The sequence below is a fragment of the Cynocephalus volans genome, chromosome X (assembly GCF_027409185.1).
Source record: "Cynocephalus volans isolate mCynVol1 chromosome X, mCynVol1.pri, whole genome shotgun sequence".
In the NCBI taxonomy this organism is placed as follows: Eukaryota; Metazoa; Chordata; class Mammalia; order Dermoptera; family Cynocephalidae; genus Cynocephalus; species Cynocephalus volans.
This window is the reverse complement of record NC_084478.1, coordinates 108,246,232-108,262,369: the sequence shown is the minus strand read 5'-3', so window position 1 is coordinate 108,262,369 and position 16,138 is coordinate 108,246,232. Positions and strand designations below refer to the sequence as shown.

Here is a 16,138-nt window from a genome sequence, read left to right as displayed (position 1 = left end):
GTCGATTTGATGGGCATAGAATTGTCTCCACTGGGGAATGGGAAGCAATTAGTTTCTGTAACGATTGTGGGTCATGTTGTCTCTTCTTCTTAAGTGCTTGTATGGTCAGTAGCCAGCGTATCCTAGGGAATGTTTGTGTTGAGTCCGTCCTGGTCTGGAGTGCTGCCTCCACAAATCCCCAGGGCCCCAAGGAGGCAGAGACATTCCTCAGACTGCTGCCCCACTGTGGCCTTGGTTTCTGATTCATTCATTACTTCTTGGCCCAGTAGAAAAATTCCTTCTAAGTGGGACAGTTTGACTCTTCTTATGGATTATCTGTGTAATCTTTTTAATCTTTTTTTCTCATTGCAGACTGAAAACTATTCTTTTGATTCCAACTATGTGAACAGCCGAGCCCATTTAATCAAAAGGTATGTTGATTTGCTTGCCTATTTCTACAACTAAGCCTGATTAAATATAAGAAGCCTTTTTCAGATTTTAAGATGAATGCTTGTCTGTTTATTGTAGAAAATTTGGAAAATTCAGAAAAGCATAAAAAGTAAATAAATATCACTGATAATTCCATCATCCAAAGGTGATTGCTGTTGGCATTTTTTCATATTTCTTTATGTCAAAATGCGTGTATAAACACTCACAATTAAAAAATAAAATTGGAATTATATTAAAATGTAGTTTTATATGATGATTTAGAAATTTAATTTTAGAAATATTAGAAAATATTTAAAACTTTCAGAAATCGTATTGATAGCAAATTTCTTGTTGCTCTTCACTTTAAATAAAAGAAGGCCTTAAAAATTTTTCTCGTGTCAATATGCAATGTTGTACTCCACAGACATCGATTATATTTCAATAAAAAATAAAAAATAAAAAATTTTCTAACGTGGAACTTCCAATAAGTGTTGAGATTGCTGTTATTTTGACAACTTTGAAATCATTTTAAGGATATTTTAATGACAGGTAAACTAATTATCTTTTGAAATACTTTCTAGACGAGAGAGGAAAACATATTTGCCTGATTCAATACTTCTTAAAATATTTAGAAGTGTTTCAGGTGCAACATTCAAAGTTGAGTTTTGTGTGATTGGTTAGGTACAATGCCTGTGAGTACAGAGCTGACTATTGCTAAGGAAGAATCCATGCGGTGTAGTGGGCACCAAAGTCACCCGAAGGGAGAGGGACAAGGGGTTCAGGAAGCCCTATAAGGAGGGAGAACTAAGCAGAGAGAGAACTTCTCATGCAAAGAACACAATACTGACATACAGATGATGTCTTTATTACTGCTTCACGTAAATAGCCTCTTGAATGGTCCAGTGGTTATTCTGCAGCTAAAATTGAACTCTGAGTATGTTTGTTAAAATAATTGAAACGAAACAGAGAGGCAAGCAGGACTTCAGTAGAGAAGATCTGAAAATTCTATTATTTTGCTGGCTCTGATCCCATAACTTTATATCAACAGAAGAGTAGGATTCGAGGAATAAACTAGCTTGAATACAAGTAATTTGAATTCATATCTGATTTAATTTGGGAGGTTGCAGTGTCCCCCTAAAAACATGTTAGGTTTATCTGTATTGGTCTGGGATCATTTGTGACCTTAAGTGATGATCATTAGTTATCTGCAAATGAATAGCCTTGTATTAACAAGTTGTAGCACAGTTTGGAGTTTTTTTGAAAGGTTGGGAGGAAGCCATTTAGGATATTTTCTTGTCTCACAGAATAAAAGCAAAAAGTGAGGAATTCAAAATTATGTAGTTTATTTTAGGAGGAAAAGACCCCTCTTTATGTACACTAATTAGAGTGGCATTGCAGCAGAAATCTGCTTTGTTTTCTGCTTCAGAACTGTTATTTTCAAAGCTTCTTTCTTAAATTTCTGGTAAAAACAGTGACTTGCCTTATCCTCTCAGGTCCCTTGGGTTACCTGTGGGTATCTGGGAATTCTACGATCGAGTTAAACTGATCGCATGGGCCTGATTCTCATAGCTTGGCAGAAAGCTAAGACTCCTGGGGACTCTCATGTCTTAGGTCAGCCCCGAGTATCCAATTTACAAGGTGACTGATGAGATGAAAACTTACATTCAAACATCTAGCTTTTGGGACACATGTATTTCCACAGAAGCTTTGGGTCTCACTGGGAACCTCTGATTTTATTAATTACTTTGTATGTTTTTTGTTTGTACACACGTACACACAAAAGGCACAATCTAAACTTAATGGACTCTTGGTGGAAAAGACTCCTGATGTTTCCTGAAATCAAAGATAGTGGATTTTACCAGGGACCACCTTGATTAAGAGAAAACATCTGAAAGCTTAGGGACACATGCATTTTTTTGCCAGGTTCTGTTTATGGAATTGCAAGGACTTTGGAGAACCACAAAGGCCTTGGAATTTATGGGACAATTGAGTTTAGACAGAGCATAATACCTAGAAAGATACAGAGAATCTTCTGTGCTATACTTTTCGGGGACTAGCCATGTTCAATGTAAAATGTGTGGAAAATATAAAAGAGAGCAGTGACTAGTACCAGGTGATAAAACCATGCAAAGCATGTTCAAATAGCTCACAGCAATGTTTTAAAGGGATTTCGCTGTATGTAGTTTCTTGAATATCCATTTACATACATGGAAAAGCTCCTGGCCAGGAAATTCTGAATCTGATTATCAGTTTTTAATTTTACTATCAAGTTCTTGTTTCTTTGAATGCCAATCTAATTTCAGGCCAACTTTGAGTACTTGTTTTCCTGTCCATTTTCTCTTCCTCTCTTCATTTTTTACTCATCCAAGGATGTTTCTTGGGCCCTTCTTTTTGGCATTCTTTAGCAGTTGTTAGCATTCTTGGCCAGACTGTTTACACACAGGTGACTTTTCCCCTCTTACATCTATCTTCCTCAGGTTGTTGAACAGCAGCTGTCACTGACCACCTCTGGTTCTTCTCTGCATTAGCCAGGGTTCCTACATGAAATAGTTGGTACACCCAAATTAGAGTGACTTGTGGAAAGTTCATTTACAAAAGGACTATTTACAAAGGCACATGCAAGGGACACCACAAGGGATACTGTGCTATTCTGGCACTAAGAACAATGGAGGAGCTAAAAATACTTCTGAAAGGACCAGGGAAGAGAGCATGTAGGGAACGTTGACTTGAGAGGAACGGTGACTTCTGGTCGGTCCAGGGATCCAGTCATCATGGGGTGACTCTGCAGGAAGGGAGCAGAGAGACATCACTCTCCTCCCACCCTCTGATCTCCTGCTGGTACCCTCCATTGGCTAAACTCAATGGGAAGCCAGAGGGCAAAGAAGTTCTGACAGGCACAGATCAAGGTTGAGAAGAATGAGGAGTGGATCTGGAAGTGAAAAGGAAGATATGTGGCTCATTCCCCATAATTTTCTGCACTGAGGAATCTAGCATTATATTTCTGTAGGTTCTTTCCCCCTGCAGAATGCCACACAACCTGAAGATGTACCCAAGGAGGCTTATGTGAGGGTCCCAGATTAACAAGCCAAGACTGTTCAGAATTTTTTCTGGATGGAATTCCTTCCTGCTATGTTTGATTTTTTGCTATCTTCCCAGAGCAAGGAAAGCTAGCAGTGGTACTTTGCCACTGCTTTAACTCTCTTTTCATGCCTGCTTTCTGTGCTGCTGTCTAGTATCTATTGCAGTGCTTTTGGAGCAATATCAAGCAGGGCATGAGGCTATAGCTCCAAGAAAATAAAATAGGAAATGAACAAGGCACTGAAGCAGTGTGGAAAGGAAAATAAGCGCTGGTTCCTAAACCATGCACAGTACTTTGTTTTTTTCACCCAGATCGTCCTAGGGTTTTGCAGCACCTAGTATGGTGCCTTGTAGATAGTAAGTGCTTGGTATATGTTTATTGAATGAATGGAAGAAAGAAGTTGAAGGAAACCTCAGCATTTTTCCATTAAAAACTAGCACTAAACTTCCTTTGAAGCCAGCGATTTCTAAACTTTAGTGTGCACTGGAATCACCTGGGATGCTTGTTAAATGCAGAGTCTCTAGCTCCATCCCTAGAGAATCTCCAGTTTTAATAGGTTCCCAAGATGATTGTGATCCAGATGGTCCAGGAACCCCTCTAGGATCTTCCTATGTTTCTTAAATACAGTTACAATATTACTGAATCCATGTCCGGCTGCCCACCTCCAAACAGACACAAAGGACTTGAAAGTCAAATGGTGAAATGGGAAGGCCTCTTTATTCAAATCTGGAGAGATGGTAGGCTAACCCAACTCCAAGGCTCAGATTTACTGAGGGGTTTTTAAAAGAGGAGACTGAGGGAATAGAAAGCAGGGTGGGGAGATGTGTGCTGTGGGGGCTACGTGTAAGGGGCCAGGTGCAAATTCTCATCAAGGCTCACTCTAGCTTCTGTTCTTGTCCTTGATGTTATCTTAGGGTCCTGCAGGATTTTGGTTTGCTTTGAGGTGGAGTCAGCATAGCTTTATTGATATCTTCCTTGGTATCTCAGGGTCTGAAAAACAGCTCTACACTTATGTAAATAATGTAATCCTGCCCTGTAACCAAGGTTCAAATTATCAAGTAACCATGGGAAAAGAGGGGACTCAGAGAAATGCATACTAAGAGAAAAACAAAGTGTCTTTTAAAATTTTCCTAAAGCCACGGTGCTTTTGGCTTGGAACCACCTTGGAACATGGCTACTCACTCCAACAATACTCTTTTGACTGTCACTGCCTTCTCATTCTTAGTCTCAGATGGCATTCCCTTGGTATGTGGTGTCACCTACTAAGAAGATATGACCTGTTTCGTTTCAAATTATTCTGTCTCTTGGAAAGAGTTCTAATATTTTAAAGGGTAAATACAGGTCAGAATTTGTGTAATGTTCATCAAGCATTTGCTGAGTAACTCTTGTGTGCAGAGCTCTGTTTTAGGTGTTCTCAAACATACCCATCTCTCTGTTGGTTACCAGAGCAGTAATAGAAACATTTGCATTTACAGTACCATTGCAAACAGGTACCCCTAGTTTATTGTCCCACGAAAGTTGTTTTACAAGTCTTTCATCTCCCAAGAGGTACACACAGGTAATAAACAAGTGAAATCAGCATTTTTTATGCCTGGCATAAATTGTTATTTGTTTTGGGTGAGTAGCCATTTACCAGGCTGTTTTACAATTTGCAGCATCTTGCTCACTGGGTCTTAAACTGCCTTACACAAATCCATTCATTAAGCCACTAAATGCCCTTACTAGTTCAGTGTAAGTGGTAATTAGTTTGTCAGATGGGCGAACTGATCTTAAATGAGTTAACTATTTCAAAGTTTGGGGGAGAGTGGTTATACCTCTCACTTTTTCTTCTGAGAATAGACAGCTTCTTGTATTCACACTACCAGTCTCTTACATCCTAGTAGCTAATCCATCACTGTTTTATTATCTCTGTCCTTTCTACCTAAAAAACAAAAGCTCTGAGATGGTTTCTAACATTCATATGCATATAAAATGGGTGATCAAATTTTTAAAAGAGCAGATACAAAACCAATTAGGAGAATCAAGATAGAGATCTGTGGCATCAAGGGTGGTAACTCACTGCAATGAAACATTATATTTACCTTGATGATTTTGAGAAGCCAAGACAAAATGGTAAGTACATCAGGTTATATAGTTTTCATTATTCAATAAAGGAAGGATACACATTTGACAGGAGAATTATATTTTTCTATTCCTGAATTTTGGGAGAAATTAACATAACAGCAGTGTGTGACTATTGTTTACAGAAGATATGGAAACATTCTTTAAATATAACTTTTCTATTCCAATCCTATAGAAGACCATGAACATAATAACATCTAATTATAATTCAATGAAGGCATTATTGTACAGACTAATGATCAAATTAAACAATAATCATTTATTGAACATCTGTGTGTCTGGTACTTCACGTATAGTCTCACTGAGTCCTCAAAGTGGCCTTTTTTTTTTTTTTTTTTGTGACCGGTAAGGGGATCGCAACCCTTGGCTTGGTGTCACCCGAACCACGCTCAGCCAGTGAGCGCACCGGCCATCCCCATATAGGATCCGAACCCACAGCGGAAGCGCCGCTGCGCTCCCAGCGCCACACTCTCCCGAGTGAGCGACGGGGTCTGCCCCCAAAATGGCCTTTTAAAGGAGGTTTTAGCAAATGTATTTTACAGACAAGGAAATTGAGGCTCAAAGACCTTGGACATCAGGCCCACGTCACATAGACGATGTGGTAGATTACAGATTATCACTTGTCTTAATGACTCCAAGATCAGTGCTCTTTGCACTATAGTCTGTGACGGAAATAGAGTTTAAAGAAACTGGAGCAATTGATCTCGACTGGGGGTGATTTGGTGGTGTCTCTCTGGAGACATTTTTGGTTGTTACCCTGGGGTGGGGTCACTTAACCCCTGGGTTTTGGTCATGGATGCTGCTAAACATCTTACAATGCATAAGACAGCCCCCACAACAAAGAATTATGCCGTCTAAAATGTCAATAGCGTTAACGTTAGAAGCCCTGTGCTAAGGGATGATTAATTACATTGCACTTAGACCATGTTCCCCACTGTCATATGTCCCAAGCAAGTTTTGGCAACTGCTGAAATGTAGTCAATTCAGAGCTGAATTCTCTGGCTTAAAGTGACAATTTTGTGTTGTGGATTAAAGAAATTTTCATATGCTTCAGATATCAGATAAACAGGCTGAGAAGTTAATATTTGTTATAACAGTGGAGGAGGCTGTAACATCATCAAGGCAGGTCATTTTCTTTCTCCTGAGGTACACGGGTGCTTGTAGGCAAAGGCCAAATTTTTCCAAAAATCAAACTTTGAATCTATTTAGACTATAGAATTAGTATTTACAGGAAGCCCCGGAATTTGTGCCATAAAGCTAGAAATGGTGAAACACTTTGTCAGGTGTTTCCAATTGGCCATCTTGACCATTACAGAATTATAGGATGTTTTGTGTTTTAGTAGAACTTCATCCTTGTGGGACCATAGGGCTGAGTTAACTTGTGACAGTTTGGAGGAGATGAGTGAACTGGCCTATTGAAAGATTTTAGTTTTAGTGGAGTGGATGCTCAGTTATCCTTTCTGAAAATAATTACCTAACCGGTCAATGCTTCAGTTTCTCCTACTCTTTATTTTGTAATTATGGCTTTTTAGTTACTGCCCTCTTGATCTTTTCCTTTTTATATTCAGCAAGCATTCTAGATCTTGGTTGGTCATATGTTAAAAATCTGCTGTGATTTCTCTTGACCCAGTGTGGAGAGTGACAGTGTATCCATTGTGTCCATGGCATAGCTCTTTATCAAATGTACTGGATGTTCTTATCAAAGTCTCAGAGAGCCAGGCCTGTGAATGTTTAAGGTTGAGCAGATCAAACAAGTTTACAGTGTCATTTCCACGGAGCTCCTTTTTCAGAGGCACAGTAGGTCTGTTGGGGCTTGTTTTACTTTACAAGTGTGCCACTCTCCCTTGTTGAGACAACAGCACATTTTCTTGAGCGTGCCTTTGCTGCTTCCTCACTAACTAGGGAATGGATTCACCATCCACTAGGTATTTCAGATGCATAATTTATGGTCCAAGGTGTAGCACAGCTGAAGATTCTGTCAGGACATACAAAATATTAGAAATAGCAGGTAGGTTCTCTGTGGATGTACCTTATGTATTATTCTCTATTTCATCAGAAATGGTGTGGAGTTCTTGGATAGTATGCTTACTGCATTTTATAGTGAATTGATTTAATACATGTAAGAAAAATTTTACCCACAAACTCTTGAGTTAGAAGTTTCCATGTTCTTAGTATCTATACCCACAATTTTATTAGTACTTACTCTCTGGTTCTCATGTTTATACTACCTTCTGTATTAGTTAGGGTTCTCTAGAGAAACAGAACCAATATCTGTATCAGTATCTATGTCATCTATTATAAGGTATTGACTCACACTATTACAGAGGCTGGGAAGTCTTGCAATCTGCCATCTGCAAGCAAAAGAACCAGGAAAGCCGGTGGTATAGTTTGAAGGCCTGAGAACCAGAGAACCAGTGGTGTAGATTGCAATCAGGGTCTGAATGCCTGAGAACCAGGAGCACTGAGGGCAGGAGAAGATTGATGTCCCAGCTCAAGCAGTTGGGCAGAGAGCAGATTCAACCTCCTTCTCCCTCTTTGTTCTATTCAGATCTTCAGTGGATTGAATGAGGCCCACCCACTTTGGGGAGAGCCCTATGCTTTACTCAGCCCACCAGTTCAAATGCTAATCTCTTCTGGAAACATCCTCACAGATACACCCAGAAATAGTGTTTAACCAGCTATCTGAGCATCATGTGGCCCAGTCAAGTTGACACGTAAAATTAACCATCATACCTTCTATGTACCAAGGCTCTCATCTACTCAGTTCCTGCCTCTCTTTTTCATTGAGTCTGGCCCTCTGCTTTTCTTAGTTAAAATTGAGCTGGGTTCTTGGATCCTGATGATCCTTTCTATTTTAATTGCACTACCTCAATTTCTGCCACTTTTGCTTTTTACAGTTGAGTAATAGCCATCTTTGGAGAGTAGTTAAGGTTCCAGGCTGTGGAGCTAGACTACCAAGATTTGGTCTTAGACCTGCCACATTTTTATCAGTTGCGTGGCCTTGGACAAGTTGTTTAATATTTATGTATCTCTGTTTGTTCATCTGTAAATGGGAATATTAGTAGCACCTTTCTCTTACAGAGTTGTGATGATTTAAAAAGTTAATTAGTATCAAGCACTTAAAACAGTACCTCATCAATAGTACTCCCTCAGTAAACATTAGCTATTGTTATTTTACTTTGATCATATAAGAAAAGAGAAAACCTTCTGAACTGATGACATTCTTTAAAGATGATTGTTTTAGATTTGTGGCTTCTTCCGCCTTGCCTGTAGTGATGTGTTGAAGATAAGTGAGTGAAAATATTAGCTGCATCATCATCCAATAGTGGGAACCTCTCTGCGATGTTAAGTTCCATTATCTTTAAACAGAAAATTTTCTTCCCCCTGTTCCTACTGTGTTGAGCAACCCAGCCACCGCTGGCCTCATTACAGAGCTGACATCATCCTGACTCAGAAAGATTTTTAAAATCAGGTCTATCACAGTCATATATTATCATTCTTTTTTCAACCCAGCAGCTCCACCTTCAAGGACTTAGAGGGCAACAGCCTGAAGGATAGTGGACACGAGGAGAGTGACCAGACTGACAGTGAGCATGATGTCCAGCGGAGCCTGTATTGTGATACTGCTGTCAACGATGTCCTGCACACCAGCGTGACTTCCATGGGATCTCAGATGCCTGACCATGGTAAGGGCTGGCTGGATGTAAGTTGCAACAGCAGACTCCAAAGAACCCAGAATGTCTGCAGCACACTATACTGCTTTACTATAATGAGTGTGTTATTAAAGTGTCAACTGAGCTCACACCTCAGCAGCATCTACAGGTATTTGAGATGTCCTGACACCTAGCCAGATTCTTCTTTGCCCTCCCTGAATGGATTCCCTAATATTGTACAATGTTCAGGCATTTTCAAAGCTGGCTGCATATACATATTGCATACATTCTCTTCAACAATAACTGCACTGAGCACGTAGGAAATGAGCAGATGCCTTCTCACCAGGAGTAAATGCCCTTTTTGCTTTAGTACATAAATTCAGCTGATCAACTGAGTTGCATAGAACACAGCACTAATGAGACCAAAGGGTTGGGTTTTATTTCCCTATCAGGCTGGTTAGCTTTACCCAGAGAGAAACCCTGTTCTGTGACCACAAATTACTCTTTACTGAATACAGAAAGTACCAGACTTACCATTTTGTCTATAGGGCTGCTATGCCAAATCTCTCTAGCTACCACATGAATCCATGCCATTGGTCACAGGGGAAACCAGGGTAAGAGAATGTGGCTGAATCCGTGTAAATCATTCAGCTAATGTGAAAAGCACCACAAAGCACATGTCAGGAGCAGCGTCCTCATGTATGAAGAAAAATCTCTTTTTGTGAACTCAGTCACACATGCTTCAGCAAGAGGCACTATTTAAAACTGTGCTATGCAGAAAACCAGGTTATAAAAACATTAGCAGAGTTCAGCTAAGGCAGAATGTTCAGATGGACTTGGGCACAAATGTCATTTTCAATATTTTACTGATGCAAACATGCTATGCAAACAGCTCGTCTTTTTCAATTAAGAAGTATGAATTCAACTTGGTGTTTAGGCTCAGTGAAGCTTTAGAATGCTTGGCTGTGTCTTGAGAGAAGCTAGACTCAAGCTCAGCTGGAAGCCCTACTGCTAAAAGACTTAAAGATGAGAAAACAAAATATGGTGATTATGTGCTGGTCTTCAGCTGTTTCATTTCACTGTAAACATCATTAAATGCTTTTGTTTTGGTTTTGTAAATGAATCCAAAGGAAAAAAAATGCATGATCCACAAAACAAAATGTTTTCCATGGAAAAAAATTAGTCACTGTAGAGTCTATTAAATTGTCTGATCCATCCCCTCCTCAGCAGACCCAAGTGTCAGAGTTTAGTACATGTAGAGGTCACTACCAATTGTGCACTGCTGCCGTCCCTAATTGGTGAGTGGTAACATCTGCAGAGATAGTATACTATCTGAGAAATCTTACTATGACTAAAGATGAAAAAAATTAAACATTTATATAACTGAAACAGAGGCAATTTAATTCTCAGAGGATTAGCAGATTGATATACATCATTTACTAGTTGTGTGTCTCAAAAAATGCTTTTTCATTTATATCAGAAAGGGTTTTAGTTAGATTCTCTCTAAAATGAAATGACTCCAGGAAAGGAAATAGTCATAATTGATTCTCACTTTATGCCTGGCTAGAACAACATCTGTTTTAATTTTTTTGTCACATTTTTCTAGGAAAACAATATCAGTGGACTGCAGCTAGTTTTTCTGAGTGTTTCTCACAAATGGGATGTATTATATATATTACTGTGTAGACTAGATAATAATGAGAGTATTCTAAAGCAAATGTGTGGCAGTATCCCAAGACTCTCCTATACATGAGGTGATGTTTTCACACACACGTACACACATACATGCATGCACGCACTCACATACAGAGACACACTTTTTTTTCTGTTCCATTTTGGCAACACTTTCACATTTTGTTTCTCAATATTTGATTTACATGTATGTGTCTTTCTTTTTTCCATTATTCCAGCAGTGGCTAAACCTTGAACCAACCATTGGGTTCGCTTTTTTCAACTTGGGTGAGTGATTAAGTTTAAGTACAAAGGGAATTCGAGTCTTGTTTACATCTAAGTCTCTACCTTGTGATATCCCACTATTTCTGAAGCTTTCTGTAATGATGCTTCATTGTGTGTCCCCAATCGTTTTCAGGCTTGCCAGATAGATTGTGTCACCAGTTCACTTGGGTTAATTACTGCTACCTCGAAAAACAGCAATGATTTCAACAATTAACGTTTTATAGCCTTTTACTATCTCAAAGCTTCATTCACATAATAAGTATATCTCATTTATCCTAAGGCATAGTGGTTGAAAGGCAGTCACTGGGTGAATTCACCATGCATGCCTGGCTTTGTAACCATTTTAGTTTGATTTGTTCCAAGGAAATATGATATTATTGCTTTAAAGGACTACCAATTTAAAAAGGTGGGGAGGGAAAGTAGAATCTCAGACATGCCCCCCAAATTTCAATAATTCTTCGAGGAAAAAAATAGTCACAGGTCTCTTTGATTCATTGACACTGTGTTAGGCATCTTAAACCCAAGTGCCCTGAAATCCTGGGGTTTTAGGGCTGAATTATTCTTGAGGTTTGGGTGAGTGTTGCTGGAGAAGAGTGAGGGGTTATAGTGAACTTGTCAGGCTAACTCTGATCCTGATATTTTTTCAGTCCTGCCAGAACCACTCCAAAGTTGGGCCAAATATACCCAATAGAGTGTACCTTACACCTTTGTTTTGGGGAGTTTGGCTTATCTTGGATTTCATGTCTGTAGCTCTCTCTGTGACATTCCTAATTTGGATATTAGTACTGCATCTTTCTTTATACATACATGGACACGTGATTGATGGGGGAATCTCAGAAGTTTCAAAATAAAGATAATTTTATCCATCTGTTAAATTTTTTCCTTGAGTAAGAATGGGTTGTTCAATGAGCTGGTAATTGTGTTGCCAGTGTTTGAGGAAAAGTACAAACTATGTTTGTTCCTTCCTTTCTGAGAGATACCTGGGCCCTGTGGTTTTTCACATGGCCAGAAGTTTCTTTGAGATTTGTTCTTATCACTTTACTATAGCACAGGAATGCTCAGTGTGAATGACAAGGGTGCTTTGTGATCTGAGTAAGAGCCCAGATCTTTTATTTTTAGTAACCCTTCTCTGAGAGCATTCCTAGGGCTGGGAACCCAGAATCACTATATTCAACAAAGGGAGGAGAATATCTAGAAGACTTTTGAACTCAAAGGGCAAAAGACAGGTGTTTAGTCACTAGGGAGTTTAGACTGTGTTTTGATTGCCCCAACCAAATACGTTCTTGAGCTGGGTCGGGGTGGAGATAAGAGGGAATGACAGGAATCCCTGCTCTCTTGATTGCTATCAATCCTGGTCTCTCTCTTGACAGACCAGGTCAGTACGTTGATGAACTGGCTGAACTGAATTTCCTGGTTGCCAGCTGACTGAATTACGAATTCATTTGTCACCCACAGTGCCCATGAATTAATATGTCTCAGTTTGTCCCTAGTGCTGCAGCTAGTGTCATGGCTTCCCAGAAAAAAAGGTGATGGAAAATTCTTTACGCAGTGCTTTCTACTGGCATATGGTTCTTTTTTGGAATGCTATCTCTCAGTAGTTCTCAGAGTGCCTTGAGAACAAGGAAGTGTTGCCATTTGGCAGATTTTAACACCTGATTTGGTTCCTGAGGTGATTTGGTGCTGAGTTTGGGAGTCACACTCAGATATCTTAACCAATGACTTTCTTTCCTAAATTTGAGTTGTTTGGTAAAATCACCATCTTCTGGTGGGGATAAGAATTTTGCCTTATGTTTTTCCTGCAGACAGTCTCTAAGAAGAGTAATTGACAAGTAGGGTGGTCAGAGTTGCCAGAGGCTTATGGGTTCATTGCTTGATTGGGGGTATCAGGGTTTCAATCTCTTCCTATGTGGCTTATCTCTGGGTTAAGTAGTGCTGGGGTTAATAGGCTTCTGGCTCCTCCTTGCTTCTTTGCATGACCATTTGTGATGACATGTATATCCAATTATGCTTACTTAAATATGTAATCCTCATACGAAATTGGGGTTCATAGGGATCATTCCCTAGAACTAAGTGTATACTATTTCCAAGCCCAACTAATTTGTTTCAAATCACACTTTCTCTCCTTAAGATTTAAATTATTGATTATAAATTCATCGGCTAAAAAGATGACTCTAATTGCTCTAATATACACCCAATTTGGAGTTCACAACAGCACTGAATTGGTTTCCCTCTCATGCTAATTGACACCAAATGAAAGCAATGTACAGAAATTTGCAGTATCATTTATCTGCTTTTCACATCCAAATGCACCCAAATGCAATATAATGATTGCTTTATTTCTGGAAGTATAGGTTCTTCTGTGTTTTACCAAACTTGTTTATTTTCTAGTCTCATCACTTGGATATCATTTAACATGTTTGCTGTGTAAAACATGGATTTGAAGAACTTGATCTGTGCCTAATGCAACTGCTGTTAACAGATAAGCCATGAAAATATTCTGTAGGCTGCAAACTATGCATATTCTAGTGTCTAGTGTCAACCACGGGTGTATTAAGATATTTACACTTTCAACACTCTACAAACAATGTGTAATTTCATTTCCTCTAGCATTTTAATGAAATTATGATTCAGTGACTGAACATCCCTTCCTTTATCCTCTTACCTATCCCTCTGATTCACCTATCACCGCACTAAATTTCCAGACACTCATTTCAATTAGTCTCTTGGCAAAATAGGGAGTTCTCAATGGAGAATATTTTGTGACATTGCAAAGCAGTGTGCTGCTGGGCTCTAGAAATGGTAGCATGGACCAGATGTTCATAGAGTAATTGAAAATTCCATTTTATCAGAATAGCATTTGCTGTCAAAAAGTTTTATCTTTACTTCAACAAAGAGGTTGATTAGATCCCCCTGGACCCGAATTAGCATCTTTGAGGCTAGATATACTGTTTTGCAATTCATGTGGTTATTTCTTCCCCAGTTTGCTCATATAGAATCTTTTAAAAATGTCTTCCTCTTGCAAATACACCTGGTTAAATGTTTAGTTACTTGGACACAGGAATGTGTATATGGTGTTTCTATGTATGTGACTTCCAGCTTCTTTCATTCTGCCTCAGATATACACACCTGCTCTGAGGTTGAATTTCCTGCTTACCCTTGGTTAATGTCACTATAGGATGGTAGGTTTAATATCTGACATGCTCAGTTACCTTCCTGGTTTAGAGGCACTCAGTGGTACTCAATGCCTAGTCCCCCTTTTCCTCTGATGCCCAGAAACTTTATCCTTTTCCAGTCTCAGCAATTGCTGGCCAGGTAGGAAGAGAGGTGACAGGTGGACCTTTGTTTATTTTAGCTACATTGCTGCACTAGATAATTAGATTGCCTCCAAAGCATTATTTACATTTTACTGGCAAGGCAGTCGCTGAAAGAAAAAGTTGTTCTTAACTAATGGAAACATCTATGCTGTTAGTAGTTGTTTGCTAGCATCATTTTGGCATGGGCCCTTTGGTTAGATAATTCATTTCTGCTATTCACCATCAGCTTCTTCATGCAGGACATTGGGAATAATACCAACTGTTTGCTTTCAAATATAAATTCTATTTCATATAAATGTATGTTTTCCTGATCCACTTGGAACTTTAATTGTCTCATATTCAAGGTCACTTAAAAATTTATTATTATTAATAATTACCTGTGGTAAGGGATTCATTGTTCATCAAGAGAATAAATGCCAGGGGCTTTCTTGACTAGCTGAAACTACAAATTTCTATGGTTCTAAGCACTTGGAAAGCATTGGAGAATGGAGGCTATATAAAGGGAGCACACTGAACAATTAAGAATTTCATTCTCTAGCAGTCTGTGGCCCAATAGCACAAAATGGTCCAGTATGGAATAGACTACATAGGATCAGTGAAGAAATTAATTAAGATTATTTGAGCTGGAAAGCAAAATGCGTTTAAAAGGACGTTTCGGTGTAATGGGATCCCTTTGGAAGAATAGTGGAAGCCAGATGCCACCATAGTATGCTACATAAAATTATGCTCTATTTGGGTGAGCATTTTCCAGTTGTTTCCTAAAAAAGCAACTTCTATATGTCATGATAAGTAGGGACATTGCCAATAGGTCAACAGATGAGAAGCAAGTCAAATTGTTTTATGGGGCCAGATCATATGGACCACTTCACATACTCAAAATGTCTATCGAAATATCAAGATCATTACCTTCTTTAGGTCTTTATTTCTGTTTAACATTATTTCTTTCCTGTTATAAGATGGTTAAGAACCATAAATAAACTCTATCAGGATGGGAAAACATGAGTCTAAACACAGCTTTTAAATATTTATAGGGTATTTCTCTCTGTTTATTTTCCCTTTAACCCCTTAATTATGAAATAAATATGGTAAATTAAGTCTAGGCATAGTTTTAAAAGCAATTTCAGGAATACCAAAATTATATGTCATTTCTCTGTGTGTGTATGCATGTGGGCAAAATACTCATGAGATGGCTTTCTTCTTTTAACATAGATGCTTTTTGTCACCTAGGGCCAGATCTTGCCCCAGGTTTTTTTCGTCTCTGTCTTTACCAGATGGCTCATTGCCTGTATACTTTGGGTCAGGGGAAAGCTTATTTGATATATCCACTTTGGAAAGGTGGCTTTTTGGTAAAAAAAAGTCTTTTTAATTTCTCTTCCTACAAGGCTTACCGCCAATAAAACTCCAGCCTGGAAAAATCATGAAGAACCAGATTGGTAAAGGTTTGAGCTGGCCTTTTTAGGGCCATCAGAAAAGTTGCTCTTTAGAGGCTTACACACAGGCTCTTCTTTTTGGGATGTTTTAAAAGATCTCACATAATCTAGGCTTAGGTCTTAGACTTTTAAAGCTCAAGGTGAATAGACAAAACAGTCTTTTGCAGCTGGGCAGAA

At 38.9% G+C, this 16,138-nt stretch overlaps 1 protein-coding gene across 3 annotated transcripts in view; it reads left to right on the top strand.

The window, feature by feature from the left end:
* The window catches only part of PCDH19 (protocadherin 19), a 98,037-nt gene that overhangs the window by 55,313 nt on the left and 26,586 nt on the right, over positions 1-16,138 (top strand). For 2 of the 3 annotated variants that reach the window (XM_063084305.1, XM_063084303.1), the window contains 2 exons: positions 352-410; positions 9,122-9,294. In XM_063084305.1, coding sequence (XP_062940375.1) covers positions 352-410; positions 9,122-9,294 — 232 coding nt within the window. The remainder of the gene's footprint in view (positions 1-351; positions 411-9,121; positions 9,295-16,138) is intronic. The other variant, XM_063084306.1, reaches the window with a different exon arrangement.